This window comes from Amphiprion ocellaris, chromosome 11 (genome assembly GCF_022539595.1).
Source record: "Amphiprion ocellaris isolate individual 3 ecotype Okinawa chromosome 11, ASM2253959v1, whole genome shotgun sequence".
Taxonomy (NCBI): Eukaryota; Metazoa; Chordata; class Actinopteri; family Pomacentridae; genus Amphiprion; species Amphiprion ocellaris.
In genome coordinates, this window is record NC_072776.1 from 35,507,244 (window position 1) to 35,532,304 (window position 25,061).

The window sequence follows — 25,061 nt, forward strand, 5'->3', positions numbered from 1 at the left end:
ATAGGAAAATCTGTGTCATACCACTGAATTTTTAAAAGAAATTCCAGTTAAAATATCATTTTTGTACCATGTAGTGGAGGTTAGAATAAACTGCTGCTCAGGTTTTAGATTTTCAGATAAACACTTTAAAATCGTTGTTTGGTTCATTAGTTTTCTAGATTCCAACATTAAACACTTTAAAGTCCTTCCTTCAGTTTTCTGCTGACTGATGATATTTATCAGAAATCTTTAATTAGAAACTTAAACGTCTCTTTTGGCTTCGATGCAGCTTCAGCAAGAGTCCAGATAAAATTAGACACAGCAATATTTAGATATCCTGTCTCACCCTTCCTCCCCCATCCTCCCTGTCTCACCCATCTTCAACCATCCTCACCAATCCTCCTATCCTCCCTCCCATCCTCCCTCCATCCTCCTATCCTCCCTCCTATCCTCCCTCCATCCTCCTATCCTCCCTCCATCCTATCCTCCCTCCCATCCTCCATCCTCCTATCCTCCCTCCCATCCTCCCTCCATCCTCCTATCCTCCCTCCATCCTCCTATCCTCCCTCCCATCCTCCATCCTCCTATCCTCCCTCCCATCCTCCCTCCATCCTCCTATCCTCCCTCCATCCTCCTATCCTCCCTCCCATCCTCCCTCCATCCTCCTATCCTCCCTCCCATCCTCCCTCCTATCCTCCCTCCATCCTCCCTATCCTCCCTCCATCCTCCTATCCTCCCTCCCATCCTCCTATCCTCCCTCCATCCTCCCTCCATCCTCCCTCCTATCCTCTCTCCATCCTCACCAATCCTCCTATCCTCCCTCCCATCCTCCCTCCCGTCCTCCTATCCTCCCTCCATTCTCCCACCATCCTCCCTCCTATCCTCCCTCCATCCTCACCTATCCTCCTATCCTCCCTCCCATCTTCCCTCCCATCCTCCCTCCATCCTCCCTCCATCCTCACCTATCCTCCTATCCTCCCATCCTCCCTCCATCCTCCTATCTTCCCTCCATCCTCTTATCCTCCCTCCCATCCTCCCTCCATCCTCCTATCCTCCCTCCTATCCTCCCTCCATCCTCCTATCCTCCCTCCATCCTCCTATCCTCCCTCCATCCTCACCTATCCTCCTATCCTCCCTCCCATCCTCCCTCCATCCTCCCTCCATCCTCCCTCCTATCCTCCCTCCATCCTCACCTATCCTCCTATCCTCCCTCCCATCCTCCCTCCATCCTCCTATCCTCCCTCCTATCCTCCCTCCATCCTCCTATCCTCCCTCCTATCCTCCCTCCCATCCTCCTATCCTCCCTCCATCCTCCCTCCATCCTCCTATCCTCCCTTCCATCCTCCTTCCTATCCTCCCTCCATCCTCTTATCCTCCCTCCCATCCTCCCTCCATCCTCCTATCCTCCCTCCCATTCTCCTTCCTATCCTCCCTCCCATCCTCCCTCCATCCTCCTATCCTCCCTCCTGTCCTCCCTCCCATCCTCCTTCCTATCCTCCCTCCCATCCTCCCTCCATCCTCCTATCCTCCCTCCCATCCTCCCTCCCATCCTCCCTGGTCTCTGGTCGGATGGTGGCAGATGGTTGGAGTCCTGTGGCTCACCCCTCATCCCGGTGGGGGTGAGGTTATGGGGGAGAGAACAGAGTGTTTCTCTGAACGCACCACCAGCAGGCAGATGGTGAAGAACGCAGAAAGCAGGAGAACCTCAGAGGAGATCCTTTAAGGTTCTAAAGACGTCTTTAAGAAACGTTTTCTGGTGGAACCCAGCAAATATTACTCAGTACTACATCCACAGAGTAATCTATTACCCTGAAACCAGCAAGAACTACTTAGTACTACATCCACAGAGTAATCTATTACCATGAAACCAGCAAGAACTACTTAGTACTACATCCACAGAGTAATCTATTACCATGAAACCAGCAAGAACTACTTAGTACTACATCCACAGAGTAATCTATTACCATGATTACCATAATATTTGCTGGTTAGCAAATATTACTGAATACTACATCCACTAAGTAATCTATTACTCTGAAACTAACAAATATTACTGAGTACTCATCAAAAGACACAATCACTGCACAACAAAAAAACACTTTAAAAACACAAATCTGTCAAAAAAGTCAAATCTGACAGCAAAAAGAGACTAACATATAAAACACAGAGAATAAATACATCTATTTAAAATACACGTAAAATAATTATTTTTTTTGCGGATTTTAATACAATAAAAAGTAATAGTCAGGGCTTCTATATAGATAAAAAGTGAAACCAAACTCACATATTCATAAAAATAATACCTGATATACAGACTGTAGCACCAACTAGCCTGTTTGTTCATAAATATTAGTCTGTCTTGATAACTAAACCTTTAAAATCTGGCAGGAAAGGTGGCAGAAAAATACAGAAAAATGTACAAATATATATAAAAATAAATGTAAAATAAATATATTTTGCTGATTATGAAAAACTATAAAAATAATTAAATTTTACAGTTAAAAGTTGGAAAAGAACTAAATTCCATGGGTAAAAATATTAACTTTTGATGTGGATATCGTTTACATTTCAGACCTTTTTTTTTTTTAGTTTTTAACAGTCAACGTGTAAATTATTCTTTTCTTTTACACACAGCAACGTCAAATACAAGGATTCTGCTAACGTCACAGGTAGTTAGTTTGTGTTTCTACCTGAGCTCATCTAAACCACAAAGTCAAATTCAGTAAATTTGACATCAAAACACTTTTTTCTGAACAAAATGATGTAAAAGATGTCCAAATTGATGCAAAACGAGCCTGAAATTACTTTACGGTTGTACATAATGTATTGAAATGTGTTTAAAATTATTCAAAAGTTGTCCAAACAAACAGAAACTTGTTCAAATTGTCCTGCAGCTTAACAAAATCGACTAAAAACTTGTCTTGCAAAAATGACTCAAATATGTCTAAAATGACAATTAAAGTCAAATCAGGCAAATCTGACTCCTTATTTCACTCTTTTCACACTAAAATTTCCACCGTTTAAACTGCTGCAGTAACTGATGGAGACTAGACGCTTCTGTATGCAAAGTCGACCAGATAGTTCCTACTGTAGCTGCATGTGAGACATTTAGGGAACATCTGCATTTAAATTCATCATTTCAAAACAAAATGACTTCAAGGCTCTCCAAGAGGACTCAAAAAAGGTCTAAAATGACTCAAATCTTGTCCTAAATGACTTAACAATTAATGAAATGTCTTGAAATGTGTCCAAAATGACTGAAAGACCATCCAAAAGAACAAGAACTGGTCCAAAATGTCTTGCAATTTAACCAAACCTGTGCATAAAATCTTGAAATGTTTTCAAAATGACTTTGTACTTGTTTAAAATAACAATTACAGTCAAATTAGGCAGACTGTTGGAGACTAGAAGCTTCTCTGTGCACTTAAGGAACATCTGCATTTAAACGCCTCATTTCAGAACAAAGTGACTTCAAACCTCTCCAAAAGGACTGAAAAAAGGACCAACATGACTCAAAACGTGTTCCAAATGTCTTGAAAACTGTCCAAAAGAACAAAAACTTGTCCAGAATGACTTGTAGTTAAACCAGACATCCATAAAGTCCTGAAATGCTTTAATGACTGTAAACTTGTCTTACATAACAGCTAGCTTCTACTGGAGCTGCATGTGAGGCGTTTAGGGAGATGTTAGCAGATGTTCAGCATATGAGGTGTTTAGGGTGCAGTGTGATTTATATTTAGCCTCTATTTTCTCACACATCCCCAGTTAGACGGCAGGTATTGAAGTTAGTGGATAAACTGTCCCGTTTCAGTTTGTGATGATCTGAACTGAAACTAACATTAAAGTTCTGCAGATCAGCACAGAGACCATCTCTCATGCTCCCACAGGTTGACTTCACCAAGCTGCTGACACTTTATTTATGAGTGTCCTTTTCCAGTTCAGCAGGAAGTTGAGGAAATGTGAAGCAGGAGCTGAGAGGAAACAAACAGAAGGCCGAGATGGAGCCGATAAAACCACCAGAACCGATGAATCAGTGAAAGATAGCAGAGGGATTTAATGCACGTCATCCAAGGAGGACTCCACTTGTCTTTTCCACGGTAGTGAAGGTGGTTAAAGAGCTTACAGAGTAAAGGCAGTGTCATGGACAAACTTTGTTCTGAATAAACAAATGTATCAGCTGAAATGAAAGGACTGATCATGTCTAAAATTCCTGCCAGCCCCCAAAAATCAATTCCCTAAACCTAACAAACCCTACTAACCCAAACCCTAACTAACCCTAACTCTAATGACCATAACCCTGACCCCTAACCCTAACTAACCCTAACCCTAACTAACCCTAACACTAACGTACTCTGAGATCTGTCCGGTCCGGAATCAATACAAAAATAAATAGTAATTGTAATCATTTCAAATCAATGCTCAAAACAAAAATAGCACATTCTAAACAAACATATATGACACACATTACTCACGTATAATTTCTTTTCTTCTTGGTCTTCTTTTGTTCTCTTTTTTCTTTTTTCTTTTTCTTAATTCAACGGTAACAAAAATTAAAAAAAGAAACAAAAATAACATGGTAAAGACCTGTGCCAATTTTCATAGCGTACATTTTTAATCACGTTATTTGTCCCCTAACCTAACTAACCCTAACTAACCCTAACTCTGATGACCATAACCCCTAACTCTAACTAACCCTAACCCCAACCCTATTAACCCTAACCTTAGCCCTAACCCTCCATATGTCCATCCTTCACGTCCACTGAGAAGTTCCAGTTCAACTCTTTCTTCTTTCATTAAAGCCATATTTAATCTGAGGAGGCAAAAACATTCTAGTTAATGAGATTTCCTGTGTTCAGACTTTAGGGACACCTTGTAGTGTTGGGTTTCATTGACTGCATTATAGTTCCTGGTTCTGTAGATGTTCTGTGGTAGATGTTTGGGTTTCATTAACTGTATTCTAGTTCCTGTAGATGTTCTCCGGTAGATGTTTGGGTTTCATTGACTGCATTATAGTTCCAGGTTCTGTAGATGTTCTCTGGTAGATGTTTGGGGTTCATTGACTGTATTATAGTTTCAGGTTCTGTAGATGTTCTCTGGTAGATGTTTGGGGTTCATTGACTGTACTCTAGTTCCTGTAGATGTTCTCCGGTAGAGCAACCACAGAGAGTCTGACAGTGAGGTCAGCAGAGCTCGGGGCTTCTTCTTGTCTGGGTAACCCGCTCTGATTGCATTAGCTGCTGCTGTAAATGGATTTAAAAGCTTTAGTTTATTGTGCCAGAGAAAGCAGCTGCCAGAAACACTTAGTGCTACGATGAACATGCACGGAAACATGCAAACACTGCGACCGAGGTAGACGTAACGTGAACATGGAAGTGGAATGCATTAGAGCTAATTTAATAAAGACCAAATCCTCAGGGAGCAACAGAACAAATTCCAGCACAAAGATTCAGAAGAAACTACGTGAAGGAAGCAGCAGAGAAATTAAAATGAAGGTAAACATCTACTGAACACGTTTAAATCCTCTGAACTACAACCAGGTTCTCCACATGTTCTTCACTGTGGCCACTTTGAAACTACAGTATAAAGTCTCTCTGGAAAAGGAATAGCTCTGAACAGATACTGAACTGCTTTATCCATGATGCATTTATTTATTGATCCAGGAGGTTGGATTTACTCTCATGATCATTTAGGACAAAATGTGACTGATTCTGAATAATCTTTTCAATAATTCTGGACCAGTGTAGCTGATTTTTGATGATTTTTGACTAATTTGTTTCGTTTCTGACAAATTTTGAGTCAACTTTAATAGTCTTTTAGAACATTTTGAACATGTTTTTGTCATTTTGTACAATTGTTGAATCATCTGAGATGTGTTTGAATTTTTACAACCTCTAAAAGCTCTGTTCATCAGCGGTAGAAAGATGTTCCACCATGCTGAATGTATCTCCAGCTACTAGAAGATGTTCCACCATGCTGAATGGATCTCCAGCTACTAGAAGATGTTCCACCATGCTGAATGGATCTCCAGCTACTAGAAGATGTTCCACTATGCTGAATGGATCTCCAGCTACTAGAAGATGTTCCACCATGCTGAATGGATCTCCAGCTACTAGAAGATGTTCCACCATGCTGAATGGATCTCTAGCTATTAGAAGATGTTCCACCATGCTGAATGGATCTCCAGCTACTAGAAGATGTTCCACCATGCTGAATGGATCTCCAACTACTAGAAGATGTTCCACCATGCTGAATGGATCTCCAACTACTAGAAGATGTTCCACCATGCTGAATGGATCTCCAGCTACTAGAAGATGTTTCTCCATGCTGAATGGATCTCCAGCTACTAGAAGATGTTTCACCATGCTGAATGGATCTCCAACTACTAGAAGATGTTTCACCATGCTGAATGGATCTACAACTACTAGAAGATGTTTCACCATGCTGAATGGATCTCCAACTACTAGAAGATGTTTCTCCATGCTGAATGGATCTCCATCTACTAGAAGATGTTTCACCATGCTGAATGGATCTCCAACTACTAGAAGATGTTTCTCCATGCTGAATGGATCTCCAACTAGAAGATGTTCCACCATGCTGAATGGATCTTCAGCTACTAGAAGATGTTTCTCCATGCTGGATGGATCTCCAATTATTAGAAGATGTTTCACCATGCTGAATGGATCTCCAACTACTAGAAGATGTTTCTCCATGCTGAATGGATCTCCAACTACTAGAAGATGTTTCACCATGCTGAATGGATCTCCAACTACTAGAAGATGTTTCTCCATGCTGAATGGATCTCCAACTACTAGAAGATGTTTCTCCATGCTGAATGGATCTCCAACTACTAGAAGATGTTTGTCCATGCTGGATGGATCTCCAATTATTAGAAGATGTTTCACCATGCTGAATGGATCTCCAACTAGAAGATGTTCCACCATGCTGAATGGATCTCCAACTACTAGAAGATGTTTCTCCATGCTGAATGGATCTCCAACTACTAGAAGATGTTCCACCATGCTGAATGGATCTCCAACTACTAGAAGATGTTTCTCCATGCTGAATGGATCTCCAACTACTAGAAGATGTTTGTCCATGCTGGATGGATCTCCAACTACTAGAAGATGTTCCACCATGCTGAATGGATCTCCAACTAGAAGATGTTCCACCATGCTGAATGGATCTCCAACTACTAGAAGATGTTCCACCCTGCTGAATGGATCTCCAACTACTAGAAGATGTTTCTCCATGCTGAATGGATCTCCAACTACTAGAAGATGTTCCACCATGCTGAATGGATCTCCAACTACTAGAAGATGTTTCTCCATGCTGAATGGATCTCCAACTAGAAGATGTTTCACCATGCTGGATGGATCTCCAACTAGAAGATGTTTCACTATGCTGAATGGATCTCCAACTACTAGAGGATGTTTCTCCATGCTGAATGGATCTCCAACTACTAGAAGATGTTTCACCATGCTGAATGGATCTACAACTACTAGAAGATGTTTCGCCATGCTGAATGGATCTCCAACTACTAGAAGATGTTTCTCCATGCTGAATGGATCTCCAACTACTAGAAGATGTTTCACCATGCTGAATGGATCTCCAACTACTAGAAGATGTTTCTCCATGCTGAATGGATCTCCAACTAGAAGATGTTCCACCATGCTGAATGGATCTTCAGCTACTAGAAGATGTTTCTCCATGCTGGATGGATCTCCAATTATTAGAAGATGTTTCACCATGCTGAATGGATCTCCAACTACTAGAAGATGTTCCACCCTGCTGAATGGATCTCCAACTACTAGAAGATGTTTCTCCATGCTGAATGGATCTCCAACTACTAGAAGATGTTCCACCATGCTGAATGGATCTCCAACTAGTAGAAGATGTTTCTCCATGCTGAATGGATCTCCAACTACTAGAAGATGTTTCTCCATGCTGAATGGATCTCCAACTAGAAGATGTTTCACCATGCTGGATGGATCTCCAACTAGAAGGTGTTTCACCATGCTGAATGGATCTCCAACTACTAGAAGATGTTTCTCCATGCTGAATGGATCTCCAACTACTAGAAGATGTTTCTCCATGCTGGATGGATCTCCAACTACTAGAAGATGTTCCACCATGCTGAATGGATCTCCAACTAGAAGATGTTCCACCATGCTGAATAGATCTCCAACTACTAGAAGATGTTTCACCATGCTGAATGGATCTCCAACTACTAGAAGATGTTCCGCCATGCTGAATGGATCTCCAACTACTAGCTGCCTGTATTCTCTTCATCCAGTGTCTCTGGTTTTCTGTCCCATCGTCTCCTTTCCCTGTCCAGGTCTTATGCAGTGAGTTTTCCTGTGAGTTTTCTGTGATCCCATCTGTTCTGGTCGTTGGTAATGGGATGAGGTGAGGACGGTTTGTTGGGCTCTTTAAGAGGCTTCGTATGGATTTAGGTCAGGAGTTTAAACACGGCTGAAGATTTACAACCAGCCGAGTCAACGAGCACAAAGGTTCTTACAGGTTCAGTGACACGACGCTTTCTGGGGACAGAAATACCTCAAAATACTCAACAGGACAGACTGCTCCACACTGGAGACTGCTGGAAGTACAACAAATTAGTATAGGCAAATTTTAATAGAAAAATTGACTTTTATTTGACAATTTTCATCTGTTTTCTCAAAGATAGCTCTTAAAGTCAGAGAAAAATAGAATTAATTTACATGTCAACTCTTAAAAAACAATTCAGATAAATGTATGAATTGTAATTCATTGTTTTGTACAGATTCACTGTATTTATATTAGCTAAAAATATAACTGTAGCACAGAAAAAACATGTCCATTAAGGATTGAAAATGATAAATACTTTTAAAAACTGTTGTTTCACAAGTTTTCACCCGTTTGTTGAATTACTGATAATGTCTAGTAAAATAAAAATAATATTTTTCTCCTACAATTTGTTTTTCTTTTCCTTTTTTTTTAGAACTAAAATTTCCACTGCTTGGCTAAATTACAGATATCTGTTTCAAAATAAACACATAAATAAATAAATAAATATATAAACAAATAAAGTGGTGTAATATACGTGCTTGACCATAAAATCTACACAATTTTTACAGTATTAAAATAAATTAAAGAATTAACGTTATTTTACATATTTATATATTTTTGCAGCTACTTCATAGGTTGAATGGATTAAAAAATGGTTAGTATTTTTTAAATTAATAATTAGTCATATTTTTAAAAAATCTGGAAAAAATAGTTGATTTACATGGTGACTGTCAAATAGAAAATAAAAATAAAAAATCTGGATATTTACACATAGTAATTTGTTCTTTCACAGTTTGAGGTTTTTGTTTTATAACTTTATATCTGAAAAAAATCTAATAATAATAATAATAATAATAATAATAATAATAATAATAATAATAATAATAATAATAGTTATTATTATTATTATTATCATTTTAAACATGAGTTAATAATTAGTAATATTTATTAAAATCAGAAAATAATATATTAATTTACATGTTGACTGTCAAATAAAAAATAAAAACAAAAAAATCTGGATTTGTATAAATAACAATTTGTTCTTTTACAGTTTGACCTTTTTGTTTTTCAAACTTTATTTAAATCTGAAAAAATCTAATTAAAAAAATAATTATTATGATTAGATTTTTTTCGGATTTCAATAAAGTAAAAAAAAAAATAGTAATTATTATTAATTAATTAATTAATTAATTTATTTATTATCATTATAGTATTATTATAGCTTTTTAATGTTACAACCAGAACTAAATCAGAACTTTAGGATGGCCCTTCCTGTGACCTGCTGCTGTTTCACTGGTTTTTTATTTATTATTTCTTCTCCATCTGACTCTAACATCCCTCCTTTCTGCAGTAAACATGTTGAAAATAATCACTTCCTGCCCAGAGCTCAGACTGTTTTTATTTAGCGCTTTGCTCTTTCTTCCTCCTTCGTCTCTTTTCTCCGCTCCGGCGCTGCGTCTCCATGGAAACAAGCTTTAGTTCGGTCGGCACGGAGACAAAGTGGGATGGACGGAGAAGAAGAAACCTTGGAAGAGCTCAGAGTTTCAATTCTGTGGTTCGTGTTGAAGCGGATACAGAGAGCAACAGAAAACTGACAGAAGTAGACAATTAAATCTGTTTTAGTTCCATCAACACAGAAATAATCTATAAAACTACACTATTTATCAGACACAAACTGACAGAAGTAGAGAATTAAATCCGTTTTAGTTCCATCAACACAGAAATAATCAACTTTAACCTCTGAAAATCTATAAAACTACATTATTTATCAGCCAAAAACTAACAAACAATGATCAGATTTTCTGACAGCAAACTGAACCAAATCCAAGCTTCAAGTTATGATACTTTATCAACCAACACTTTAATCGTAGGAGCTTCAGTAGAAATCAACAAACTGACACCACGTCAGAGAGGTTGTTGGACAAGGGTAGTGCAAAATCACCACAAAATTATGCAGAATCATCACAAAAATACTCAAAATCATCACAAAAAGACTTAAAATCATCACAAAAAGAGGCAAAATCACAACAGAAACATGCAAAATGACCACCATAGAGGCGAAATCACTGCAAAAAGAAACAAAATCGCCACAAAATGAGGCAAAATTGCTCCAAAAAGATGCAGTTTATACAAAAACATGCAAAATCACCACAAAAATAGGCAAAATCACCACAAAAATAGGCAAAATCATCACAAAGAGTCTCTCTGAAGGTGAAACGTCTTCCTGAACCAACCAGAAGTCCAGCTGCTGTCTACCTGATGACAGAATCTGCACAGACTTACAACCACTTTATTCCACTGGTTTCATTTTAAAAATTGCCAAAAATAAAACTATTTGCTTTAACCAGATTCTGTAAAATAATAAAAAATTCTGTGCTCTTTGTGGCAACTATAAAATCTAAAGTGACTCAGCTACAACCAACATTCACATCACAAAAATTCACAGAGTTCTTGGTTGAACTGCAGAAAAATGTATGCAGTGAAATCTGTATAATGAGGAGAGTTTTTACCAGTGTTGGAAACATTTGTGGAGTCTTGGAAAAAAATTCACGTAAAATCAATAAAGACTTTTTTGTTAAATGTAATTAAAGCTGTGCTGATGAATGTCGTCTTCTTGGTGATTTTTAAAAACAAAACAAGCCTTAAAGGCTGTCATCAGGTTCAGTGTTCAGTTTTAGTACCGAGTCCTCGTACAGATCACGAATGGTTTGAAACTTACAGAGAAAAGCGCCAAGTTCTACTTTTATACGTCCAAATTGTTCTTTTTCCTTTTTAGAACTAAAAATATCCCCTCTCTGGGCGTCCCTGTAGATCAGCAGATTGAGTGGGCGACCCAGAAGCAGGACCCATACTACAACTCAACTGGTCGCACTCTTTGGATCGGACATATAAGAAAGAATTATACGATATAAAACTTAGTGTTTCTACCAGCTGACGTCTTTAGATCAGACATCTCTTACCTATATCCAGGTAACTCCCAGGTAACTCCCAGGTAACTCCCAGGTACCCTCCCCTCCCAGACTCACCTTGGATGCAGAACTTGAGCTCCTTGGCGTCAGTCACGGTGCTGACCGGCGTCCTGTCGGGAACCTTCTTGCTCATGCGGTTGTAGTTCCTCCTCTTCTTGGTTTCCCCCCACAGGTTGGAGCCGCCGTGCATGCTGGGAATGTTGAGCACCGCGATGCCCTCCAAGGATGTGTTGCTGAGGTCCAGGATGATGCCGTCGCACTGAACACAGAACAGCTTCGATTCATACCACAGAATAGTGTAATAATCAATAATAATAATCATGTAGCTTCATGCTAACAGTCAGGTTCAGGTCAATAACAGCGTTCAAAGAGCTGAGATAGAAAAGAAAACTTGATCTCCAAGAAGCCGAAAATTAAAGATGATTTTCTTGTTTTTTAAGCAGAATACACAGTCAGGAATAGAAGTTTCCATCAACTATAAAGTCAATGTTTATCATTCAGCCTTGAGTTTCTATGACTCCTCGTACTCTGAATTTTCTATGATGGAATCATTGAAACACAAAAAACTATCCTGCATTTTGGTTCTTTCATAGATTTATTAAAGTTCTTCTGGAAATATGACATTTGTTAGGTCAAATATATACCTTTAGCAACTTGATTTTTCAGTTTTGTTGATGTAGAAAGTTGTGTTAATCTAATTTTCTCAGTTTCATGGCCTCTTAACTTCTCCTGAGTGACTCCAGTTGACTACAGCTGCTGACTCCTCTGATCCAGTTCAAATAGAACTCATTAGATCCACTCATTGACTCAAACACTACAGTGGGAAAGTCTGAGGAGCTCAGCAAAGATCTGAAGAAGAAAATCATTGACTTGAACAAGTCAGAAAGTCACTGGGAGCCATTTGAAAGCAGCTTCAGATCCAGAATCATCTGTTTGTCAGAATAAAGTTCATGGTCCAGGTGTGTTACTGCCACCATCAGGAAGAAAACACAAACTATCACCTGCTGCTGAGAGACGATTGGTCAGGATGGTCAAGAGTCAACCAGGAATCATCAGAAAGCAGGTCTGAATGAATGAGAAGCTGCTGGAACACAGCTGTCAGCATCCACAGGGTTCTAGAGGATCCATGAAGAAGGAAGTTATTCCTCTAGAAGCAGAACATTAAAGCTCCACTAAGTCTGCTGCTGATCACATGGATAAAGAAAAGACTTTCTGGAGGATAGTTCTGTGGTCAGATGGAACAAAACTGAAGGTGAGGCCTTCAACCCCAAGAACACCAAACCTACCATCAAGCATGGAGGTGGCAGTATCATGCTCTGGGGCTTTCTAGAAGAGCTTCTGGACTGGTTTCAGACTGGATGTTGGACTGGTTCTGGACTTTCTTGGGACTGGTTTATGTTTGGTTTCAGTCTTGGTTCTCCTGGTTTTGGATGTGATTTAAAGTTGGTTTAGGATTTATTTTACTCTGGATCTGGTCCTGAGATGAGGACTGGTTTCTGATGGTCTTGGATGGGTCTTGGACTTTTTTTACGAGTAGTTTCAGTTTGGTTTTGGCCCTGGTTTTCTTTTTTTGTGGTTTTGGACCGTTTCTAAAACTGGTTTCAGTTTTGGTTTAGAACTGGTTTCAGACTGGATTCTGACTGGTTTTGACTGCTTTAGGTTTGATTTTGGTCCTGGTTTTAGACCTTTTTAGGACTGGTTTAGAACTGGTTTAGGACTGTCTTGGGTGGGTCCTTTTTTAACCCCAAAGAACCCCAAACCTACCATCAAGCATGGTGGTGGCAGTATCATGCTCTGTAGAACTGGAGCTTTCCACAAAGTAAATGGAATAATGAAGAAGGAGGATCACCTCCACGTTCTTCAGGAGAACCTAAAACTATCAGCAGAAGGTTGATCTTGGACACAGTTGGATGTTTCAACCAGACAATGAGCCCAAACACACATCAGACGTGGTAAAGAAATGGTTCCATCAGGTTCCTGTCCATTGAAGTCATCAAGACAAACCTGGAAAAACCTCTTTGAAGCTGTTTCTGCTGTTTGAGGCAGAACTTTCTTTATCTACAGACCTTGATGACCTTCATAAGATGGGATTTAGACCTGCAGGATGATTCGATTCACTCTAAGGTTCTACGTGTTAAAGAGTGAAGAAGCTGCTGGACAGAACCACTAGAACAGGATGTGTTCTGTTGGAGGATTTATTAAGTGGAGCCAAGCAGCAGCAGCAGTAATAAAGTGTGAGCAGGTAACAGACATAAATTAATTCCATTTGGCTCTGAATTATTCTGTCTCAGCTCATTAGTATGCAGCAATAATTCACACAGTGAGAATGTCAACAACACTTCAGTGACTCAGCGTTTACAGCTGATTAGTGCAGAGTCAGAGCTGGACTTTACTGCAGGAATACAGCATAAAACAAACCACTGAGGAACCTGAAGAGAACCTGAACACCGAGGAACAACTGAGGATCAACTGAGGAACAACTGAAGAACAACTGAGGATCAACTGAGGAACAACTGAGGAACAATTGAGGAACAGCTGAGGAACAACAGTGGAACAGCCAAGGAACAACAGTGGAACAGCTCAGGAACAGTTTAGGAACAACTGTGGAACAACTCAGGAACAGTTTAGGAACAACTGAAGAACAGCTGAAGAACAGCTGAGGAACAGCTGAGGAACAGTTGAGGAACAACTGAGGATCAACTGTGGAACAGCTGAGAAACTACTGAGGATCATCTGAGGAACGACTGTGGAACAACTGAGAACAAATGAAATCACAGAAAATACTAATTTACATGTAGACCGTAAAAACAAGAAAAAAATGTGTCCTTTTAAAAATAGTAATTTACTCTTTTATTAAATTCACCTGCACCATTTTTACTGAATTAAAGTCAGAAATTTTTTCCAGATATTTGCAATTACTTGAAAACAGAAAAAAGACAGAAAATGGTAAATAATCTTATCTTTTTACAGATTTTTCTGTTTTTTCAAATTCAGAAAACAGTAAAATTGTAATATTTTTCTAAAGTACTGAGTTACAGTGAATAACAAACAAAATCAACAAACAAATAATTTTCAAAAATGTATTTATTTATTTTTTTTACAAATTATAATTCTTTCTTTTACAGTCTGTGATGATAAAATTACCCTTTTTAAAAATTATATAATTTGCTGTTATTTTCCCAGTTTTACATTATTCCACTTTATTTTAATCTGATTTACCGGCAGATTTTTTCAGTTTTTACCGGATCTTCAGTTCGAGTGCAGCAGGAATCTTAAATGTAATAATAATAATAATAATAATAATAATAATAATAATAATAATAATAATAATAATAATAATAATAATAATAATAATAATAATAATAATAATAATATTTTATTAAGGATGAATCAGATGAATTCCTGTCAAGTGTGAATCTCAGACAGATGGAGACATTTGAAGGCTGCAGAGAGAAAACGTCTTTTCTTTAACTGCCCACAGTCACGACTCGGCGACGTCCCTGACATTTAATCTGCAGAATAACTCTGATCCACGGCAGAAAAACACTCAGAAAACCAGAAATAATCACAGAAATAATCACAGAAATACAGATGGAAGCTCCCATTAGTTCAGTTTGAGGCACAAATATTTAAAATCTGGAAGCAAAAGAGGAAACAGAAATAAAAGTGTAACTTATAAAACCAGAGAAATTAATTAATTAATTAATTAATAAGTACAAATACAAGGAAAATAATGATGATTTATGCTGATTTTTATAGCAGAAAATAATGTCGGTTTTCTGTTCAATGTTGCAAGAAATACTGAGAGTAAATTACTATTTATAGATTTGATGTGAATGTTTTTTATATTTTGGACCCTTTTTTTAAACAGTTAACATGTAAATTCAGACCTTTTTTCTGTGATTTTATTAAATATTTTCTGTAACCTAACAAAACTGTAAATTATAAAATGTGTAAAATAACAGGAAACAGATAAAAGAGCAAAAAAAGAAAGTTAAGTTTAAAAAACATTACAAAACACATTTTCAAACAATGAACTGCAAAAACACACAAACAAAAACAAACTGAAAACCTCTTTCTGGGTATGAGAATTTTTTTTTTTTTTAATTTGCTCAACAAAAAAACAAAAATAACAACTTAAAATATCTGCAAATAAATTATAATTAAAAAATAATTATTTTGGTTGTCAAGGAACAAAATACTATTTGTAAAAATATAGATTTCTGATGAATATATAAGTTTTTAATGATTTTTCTAATTAATATCTGTAATTTAAGAAAACAGGAAAAATCTGTAAAATATCAGGAAATTTCACAAAAATACAGTAATTAAAAAAACATCAATTTCACTGCAAAAATACTAAATACTACAAAAATGTAAAACAAAAACAACTGTGAAAATAATGATGAATTTATGTAAAATCATATTTTGCTGCTGAATAAAATACAATAAAACAGTTTATAGTCAAACAGAGGAAAAGAAAATATTATTATGTAAAAAAATTAAACAAATAAAAACATTATTTAAAGTTTTGGCCTGTTTTATTTTACTTTATTTAGTTATTGATTTATTTATTTACAGTCAACGTTTACATCTAATACTTTTTTGTATTTTTTTGTAGATTTCATGTGTAATTTGGATATTTTTTGTGAGTTTTGTGTGTTTTATGAGTTTTTGTGCATTTTCTGTATTTTTTTGTGTATTTTTGTGAGTTTTTGTGTGTTTTTGAGGGCTTTTGTGTATTTTTATGCATCTTTGTGTGCTTTATGTGAGTTTTTGTGGAGTTTGTGTGCATTTTTTTGGTGTTTCTGTCTGTTTTGTGTTTTATTTTGTGTATTTTAGTGTTTTGTGGAGTCTTGATGCTTAAATCTCCCAGGTGACACACTGTGCAGCTTGTAGGTTTGTGTAAAGCTGTGTTTGTGTTTTATTTTGTGTAAAGTTGTGTTTGTGTGTTTTATTTTGTGTAAAGCTGTGTTTGTGTTTTATTTTGTGTAAAGTTGTGTTTGTGTGTTTTATTTTGTGTAAAGCTGTATTTGTGTTTTATTTTGTGTAAAGCTGTATTTGTGTTTTATTTTGTGTAAAGGTGTGTTTGTGTTTTATTTTGTGTAAAGGTGTGTTTGTGTTTTATTTTGTGTAAAGCTGTATTTGTGTTTTATTTTGTGTAAAGGTGTGTTTGTGTGTTATTTTGTGTAAAGCTGTATTTGTGTTTTATTTTGTGTAAAGGTGTGTTTGTGTTTTATTTTGTGTAAAGGTGTGTTTGTGTGTTTTATTTTGTGTAAAGTTGTGTTTGTGTGTTTTATTTTGTGTAAAGCTGTGTTTGTGTTTTATTTTGTGTAAAGGTGTGTTTGTGTGTTTTATTTTGTGTAAAGTTGTGTTTGTGTGTTTTATTTTGTGTAAGCTGTATTTGTGTTTTATTTTGTGTAAAGCTGTGTTTGTGTGTATTATTTTGTGTAAAGTTGTGTTTGTGTTTTATTTTGTGCAAAGCTGTGTTTTATGTGTGTATTTTAGTGTATTTATGTGTGTGTGACAGAACGAGGCCATCATTCTCTCTCTGCAGCATTAATCTGATGGTTTTCTGTGAACAGACTCAGGAGAACATTCTACAGTGGAACCTCAGTGACGTTCTGCAGTAGAACCTCAACCAGATGTTCCTCACCTCCACCTCGATGCACTCGTTGAGCTTCTTGCAGGTGGCTGAGATGGTCTCCGTAGTTCCAAACTCAAAGTACCACAGTTTGTTCTTCATCCTGGAGGAACCAGAGGACACAGCAGAAGGTTAGAACCAGAGACAGGTTGGAACGTCTGACAGCTCAGGATGCCGCCGGTCACGTGACCTGAGGGTCACGTGACCTGAGGGTCGAAGCTGATTGGACCCCTGAAGCTGAATAACGGAGAAGATAAACATGATGATAGCAAAACAAACAGCAGGAGGAGGAGGTCACCTCTGATCAGGAGACCTGCTGCTGGCTGATGACTACACAAAAACACACATTAAACACACAAAAACACATAAAACACACACAAAATACATGAAAAACACATAAAATATACACAAACACACAAAACACACAGAATACACAGAAAATACATAAAAACACACATCAATTACACAAAACCTCACAGAAAACACACACACACACAAAAACACATAAAACACACAAAACCTCACATAAATACACAAAAACTCATGGAAACATAAAAAAAAAACACAAAACACTCAAAAACACAAAACCCCACAAAAAAGACACATAAAACTCCTAGAAACATATGAAAACACACAAAACACACAAAAAACATACAAAAACTCACAAAAAAAACACAAAAATTCACAAAAATACACAAAAACTCATGAATATACAAAACACACACAAAACATACAAAAGAACATACAAAACACATAAAACACGCAAAAATTCACAAAAAACATACAAAACACATAGAAAACACACAAAACCCCACAAAAAACACACATAAAACTCACAAACACACAAAAACTCATAGAAACACACAAAAAACACATAAAAATACACAAAACTCCCAGACACAAAGCACACCAAAACACAAAAAACCTAAAACACTCACAAAAATTTATTCCCTAACATACACAAGTTTTCTTTCAATAATGTAAAACATCTGTAAAAATATTTGTTATGATTTTAAATCAAACAAAAAACGAATAAAACAAAAAAGGAAAGAAAACAAGATTTTTACTATTTATTTTAAAAAATATTTTATTTTTTAATTCTTTTTCAATTCTTTACCTAATTTTTCTTTCCAATAACAGTTATTATATTCATGTGAGAGTTAATATATTTTTTGCAGATTTAAATACAGTAAAAATAATATGAATAAAAAGATATTTGATGGAGGATTTATTTACTGTTTTTATTATAGATTTTATGTGTAATTAAAGAAACAGGACAGATGTGTTCAGTAAACTGCTGAAACGTGTTTAAAGCGTTTAATTTTTTACAGTTTAGAGCAGAACCAGGTTTAATTTAAGCATTTACTTTAAAATGTTCCAGTTTATTTATCTCCTGATAAACCAGCAGATTATATTATAATATAAAATATTAATAAATACAGATCCAGCAGCAGCTCGACTGGAGACCAGAGGTGAGATTAAAGCTCATTAAAGCTTTTAGATGCTCTCACATCCGTCGTTTTTTGGAGAGGAACGTGGGAATACCGGCGGAAGGCTTAGGAAGCTCCACAGAGGAGCTGAGAACAGAGTTAATGAGGGTTTTTAGCGTCCGTCTCAGTGGAAACAGATGAACAGCTTCATTAATTATGATCTGAAGACTAATCCTCTGCTCTGATCAAACACAAATGCATTCATAAAGTTTAACAGAATAATAATCGAGACGTTAGAGGAACTAGTTTAACCCTCGTGTCGTCCTGAGGGTCAAACTGACCCGTTCTAATCTATATTTTCACAGCGAAACTTCTGATGTCCACATTTTCAACATTTTTGGGAAACAAAACAAAAAAAATATGAGACAAATGACAAAAACAACAAAAAAACAAGACAAAACATGACAAAAATGAGACAAAAAATGACAAAGTGAGACAAAAAAATGGCATAAAACACAAAAAACAGACAAAAAACAAGACAAAAAGGAAACATAAAATTACAAAAAACATGAGAAATGACAAAAAAAGAAAAAAAACAACAAAAATGAGACACGAAATGACAAACATCAGACAAACGACACAAAACAAAACAAAAAAGAGACACATTTTTGAACATTTTTTTGTGGAAAAAAAAGAAATGTTTCTTTAAGAACATTCAGAAAAAAATCTACCAAAATCCAGCGAATTTCGCGGGACAAAATATCTTGAGAACGTTGCAGGCAGAACATTCTATCTTTGATAGTATCACAGAACAGGAACGTTTTATTAAAAAAAAGTCTCAATAGATAGACAGATACTTTATTCATCCCGAGGGAAATTCAATAATATCTAGAACACGTTTTAAAGATTGCTTTCAGAACGTTCCTCCTCTGTTACCGTAGAACGTAACAAAGAGGTAATGGAAATGTTAACGAAGGTGGAACATTGTGCCTGTAATGTTCTGAGGATGTTCTGGGGACAATTATAGGACGTTTGTCCATAAAATATGTCTTTAGAGAACTTTATCCTGCCTGAACATTACTAGACCTTTCTCAGAACGTTTTTGGAACAAAACTATTCCACCTGAGTTAAAAGTTCATCTGTTTTTATGCGTATTTTTGGTTTATTTTGATATTTTTTACTGATGTTTTTTAAATGTCTCCGTGTGGGACGAAGAACTAATCAGATCTATTAATGAGCAGATCTATTAATGAGCAGATCTATCTGTGGTTCTGGCTGGAGAACACCTCCAGAACCTCGGTGAGGAACCAGCTGGAGGTTCTGCTGCTGGTGGGATTCATACGTCCAGACTGAAGGATTCTGAGTGTCACTTAGAACAATGGAGCTCTGATCCGGGTTCTCCATGCAGCCCCGGGCCTCCTCAGAAGGTCAGAGGTTCTGCTCGGCTCCTTTCAGGCCAAATCGCCGTGGAGACGATCGGCTGCCAAAACATCCCTCAGAACACAAAGGAACAGCGGCGTCCGTCCGTCAGCTCAGAGAACAAGAAGATCCAGAGATGTTTACTGGCAGCAGAACCGTTTAGAGGAACCGGGGCTCCAGTCGGACCAGAGGAGAAGATCTGAAGATCATTTAGCAGAATAAAACCAGAGACGTCCTGCTGCTGGACCAGCTCTCATCGGTTATTACCAGTATTACTACCAGCACTAGTCGCTCTGTGCAGCTTCATGGAGACTAAACAACCCAAGCAACAACAAGAAAACATATCCTCAAAGTTCAGGAATAAAACTAAAACCTGCTGCAGTTTTAAAACACCAGTTATTTTTAACAATAAACAAGCAAACAAACAAACAAATAAATAAATAGAAACAACATTAATGAGCCAGAAACCAAAAAAGACTGAATCCTCAAAGTTCAGCTCCGTCAAACTGAGCTCCTGAAATTTCATCCAAACTGCTTCATCCTTCATGTATCATAACAAAGATAAGGAAAGATGAGATGAGGTGAAATTAGATGAGATAAGATAAAGTGAGATGAGATTAGATGTGATGAGATGAGATGATAACACGAGATGAGATGAGATAAGATGATATAAGAGTGCTGAGATGAGATGAGATAAAACAAGATGAGATCAGATGAGATCAGATGATAACATGAGATGAGATGAAATGAGATAAGATGAGAAAAGAATGATGAGATGAGATAAAGCAAGATGACATCAGATGAGATGAGATCAGAAGATAACACATGAAGGATGAGATGAGATACGATGAGTTGAGATGAGTTGAGATATGATGGATCAGAAAAGATGAGATAAGGCGAGATGAGACAAGATGAGATGAGATAAGAAATAAGTGAAGAAATGCAAAAGTACAATAAGGCTAAAAATAAGGATGTTTTTTATGAGATATCTATTTTTACTGTTTGATTTTTTTTTACATTTTGTTCTTTTCATTGTTCACTATATTCTGTTTTACCCTTTATTTATTTATTTACTATTATTATTATTGTGACTTCCAGCCCTGTCTTTATGGGTTTTACTTCTGTTTTCTTTTATTCCACTTGTTCTTTTTTTACATTATTTTTTCCTGAATCTGGTATTTTTGGTTCTTTTATTTTGGAAAACATCAGTATGTAAATGAAGCATTCACATCGATAACGTTAACGTTATATTACTTGTAAAACTGCTAAAAAAAAAAAACAGTTATCAGACATCAGTTATGGACGATAAACCAAAGTCCTGACGGGAGGTTAAAATGTGCACTAAAGTTCTGCTGCTTGTGTTTAAAAAGGATTTTTAAGAAAGACACGGAGAGCTGATGTTCATGAAGACTTCCTTCATTCTGATTGGATAGAAAAATACAGAAACACATGGTGGGTCAGTAAATCACTGCCGGTGTTTTTATCATCTTTAAATTATTAATAAAAACCAACAGATTCTAGGTTCCATCCTGATGTTTCAGGCTTCAGCTGCTGCATTATTTCAGCATCTTTATGTTCAGGCTTCATCTAAAAGTTCCACTGAAGAAGGTTCTGCAGAAATGAAAGGTTCTGCATGGTACTGTTGACCTCTAAAGTACACAAAATGACAAAAAAAGACACAAAATGACAAAAATGAGACCAATTAAAGACAAAAAATGATCCAAAAAATACGTAAAATTCTGCAGAAATAAAAGGTTCTACATGTTACTGTTGGACTCTAAATGAAGATAAACCCTTTCCATCCTCCAGCTGACGGACCAGAGGACAGATTTTCTGTCTTTTATCTCCACCACGCTGGAAACAGATCAGCATGAATTATTGAGTTTACAAGTGCAAACATGCCTTCAGTCCTTTCCCTTCTCTACTGTCTTCCACATACGTGCTCTCATTAACCGTGGAGGGAAACATACATGTTCCCGTCGTCACGCAAACGTCATGAACATCCAGAGATCTGATCCCAGGTCAGGAGGAAAATCAGAAACTGACTTTTGCTGTTTTGCTGAATTCATCTGTGAAGGTGGAAGAGAATTTTTATTCCAGTAATAAAAGTACTACTGGTCCTTCAGAAAGGTAGTATACTCAAGACTGAAGTAAAAGTACTATCACTAGTGTAGAAATACCATTAAGGTTTTGAGGTATGTTCTTCAAAATATCACAGGTTTTAAGCTAAGTTGTCAAATTTAGCTCAGATTTTGAGATTTTTAACCTTCAGAAATGTAAAGTTAGATTCTCCAGCGGTGCATTGAAGGCCTCCTCACTGTGGAGATGTTCCTCTAATCCGACTCTGGATCAGCGTTTCGTTCAGACTGAGCAGCTTCCATCATTACATAACATTTAATTAGCTGCTGCTGTTCTGCTTTACAGATACCTGCTATTAGAAGAACATCACATCCACTCCATCTGCCTCCATTCACTCAAAGATTCACCCTCAAACCAACCAGCTGATCCAGTAAACCACAGAGAACCCGACATAGATCAGATCCACAATGACACTGAGCTCAGGTCAGACTGGATCTACAGGTTGAAGAGCTGAAGGTTGAAGACTCTACTGAAGTCTAAAGTTACATAAACTCGTTCTAAAGGATCCAAAAGATCATTCAAGACCACTTTAAATCAGTCAAGAAATGACTGATGATGGTCCATGAGCACGTCTGATCTAGTACCGATCTGTTCAGGTTCTGGTATTGATATGTTCAGGTTCTGGTACTGATATGTTCAGGTTCAACTACCGATCTGTTCAGGTTCTGGTCCTGATCTGTTCAGGTTCTAGTATTGATCTGTTCAGATTCTAGTATTGATCTATTCAGATTCTAGTATTGATCTATTCAGGTTCTGGTACTGACCTGTTCAGGTTCTAGTACTGAGCTGTTCAGGTTCTGGTCCTGATCTATTCAGGTTCTGGTACTGATCTATTCAGGTTCTAGTACTGAGCTGTTCAGGTTCTGGTCCTGATCTGTTCAGGTTCTGGTACTGATCTAATCAGGTTCTAGTACTGAGCTGTACAGGTTCTGGTCCTGATCTAATCAGGTTCTGGTCCTGATCTGTTCAGGTTCTAGTACTGATCTGTTCAGGTTCTAGTACTGAGCTGTTCAGGTTCTGGTCCTGACCTGTTCAGGTTCTGGTCCTGATCTATTCAGGTTCTAGTACTGACCTGTTCAGGTTCTGGTCCTGATCTATTCAGGTTCTGGTCCTGATCTATTCAGGTTCTAGTACTGAGCTGTTCAGGTTCTGGTCCTGACCTGTTCAGGTTCTGGTCCTGATCTTGGGGTGCACCTGGTTCCAGATCAATCAGCTGTTCCCTGGTTTGTTTTTAACTAACAGGAAGTTGAAGGTTTCCTTCACTAACCTGCTGTTGAACTTCTCGGGGTGTTTTTCTCTCATCAGGTGGAAGCGATGAGCGATGGAGGCATCCTGCAGGTAAACAGAGGAGACGGCGTTACCTGTATGACATCAGCATGACATCACAGTGACAAAGTCCAAGTGCATTTTTCACGATGTCTTCAGAGAATTTCTGTTTTTCTGTTTAACCTCTGTAGTTTTAACAAACCACCTGAGCTGAAGCTGATGATCATCAGATAACTCTTTTCTGTCACTTTCTAAACCAAAGAGCGACTCTTTCTGCTTCCACTTCTTCAGGTGTTAGGATTCGCTGCTGCTGTTTGGTCACAATGAGAATGAAAATGTTTGGTTTATTCTAGAACTGACACATGATCCTTCAGAGAAAACAACATTCAGATTAATCAGCAATGAAAATAATCTTCATTTAGGCCGTACAGATTTTCATACAGATTCCTCCAGCTGACAGATCTGCACAGGTTCACAACACAAATTAGGCACAAAATGAGAAAAATGAGACCAAAAAAGACACAGAATGACAAACGGGATAAAAAAAAGATAGAAAATGACAAACGGGACTAAAACAAGACACAAAATGACAAACGGGACCCAAAAAAGACACAAAATGACAAAAACAAGACCAAATTAGACACAAAATGACAAAAACTGGACCAAAAAAGACACAAAATGACAAAAATTAGACCAAAAAAGACACAAAATGACAAAAACAAGACAAAAAAGACACAAAATGACAAACAGGGCCAAAAAAATGACACAAAATGACAAAAACAAGACCAAAAAAAGACACAAAATGACAACAACAAGCCCAAATTAGACACAAAATGACAACAACAAGACCAAATTAGACGCAAAATGACAAAAATGGGACAAAAAAGTCACAAAATGACAAAAACAAAACCAAAAAAGACACAAAATGACAAAAACAAGACCAAAAAAAGACACAAAATGGCAAGAACGAGACCAAAAAAGACACAAAATGATAAAAACGAGACCAAAAAAGACACAAAATGACAAAAACAAGACCCAAAAGATACAAAATGACAAAATGAGACCAAAAGTAACACTAAATGAAAAAAACGAGATCAAAAAACACACAAAATAACAAAAACAAGAGCAAAAAAGACCCAAAATGACAAAAATGAGACCAAAAAAGGCACAAAATGACAAAAACGAGACCAAAAAAAGACACAAAATGACAAAAATGAGACCAAAAAAGACACAAAATGACAGAACCGAGACAAAAAAGGCACAAAATAACAAAAAAATGGGTCCAAAAAAAACACATAAAATGACAAAAATATGAAACAAAATGACCAAAAACGAGATGAAATGACAGAAAAAAAGACCCAAACATGTCCGAAAAACCCCAAAATAATACAAACTAGACACAGAACAACAAAAAAACAACAAAATGTGACAGAAAACAACAAGATGAGATGACGAGAGACTGAAAAGAAAATCCGACCCAATGGATCAATTTTTTCTAAAATTTATACACAAAAAATGACTAATATGAGAAAACAACAGGTAGATGAATAGTCTGTATTTAGGTCATCTAGGGTCCATATTTATGAGTCTATAGGTTCCTCCAGCTGACAGATCTGCACAAAAACACTAACTCAAGCTGATCTAGCAGCATTTCCACAGTAAACCTCC

The 25,061-nt window shown here is 37.0% G+C and overlaps 1 protein-coding gene across 4 annotated transcripts in view; it reads right to left on the reverse strand.

The window, feature by feature from the left end:
• The window catches only part of LOC111578199 (diacylglycerol kinase beta), a 95,114-nt gene that overhangs the window by 22,478 nt on the left and 47,575 nt on the right, over nucleotides 1-25,061 (reverse strand). For all 4 annotated transcript variants that reach the window (XM_055015152.1, XM_055015150.1, XM_055015149.1 and 1 more), the window contains 3 exons: nucleotides 23,395-23,459; nucleotides 17,152-17,242; nucleotides 11,553-11,754 (listed from right to left, as the gene is read on the reverse strand). In XM_055015152.1, coding sequence (XP_054871127.1) covers nucleotides 11,553-11,754; nucleotides 17,152-17,242; nucleotides 23,395-23,459 — 358 coding nt within the window. The remainder of the gene's footprint in view (nucleotides 1-11,552; nucleotides 11,755-17,151; nucleotides 17,243-23,394; nucleotides 23,460-25,061) is intronic.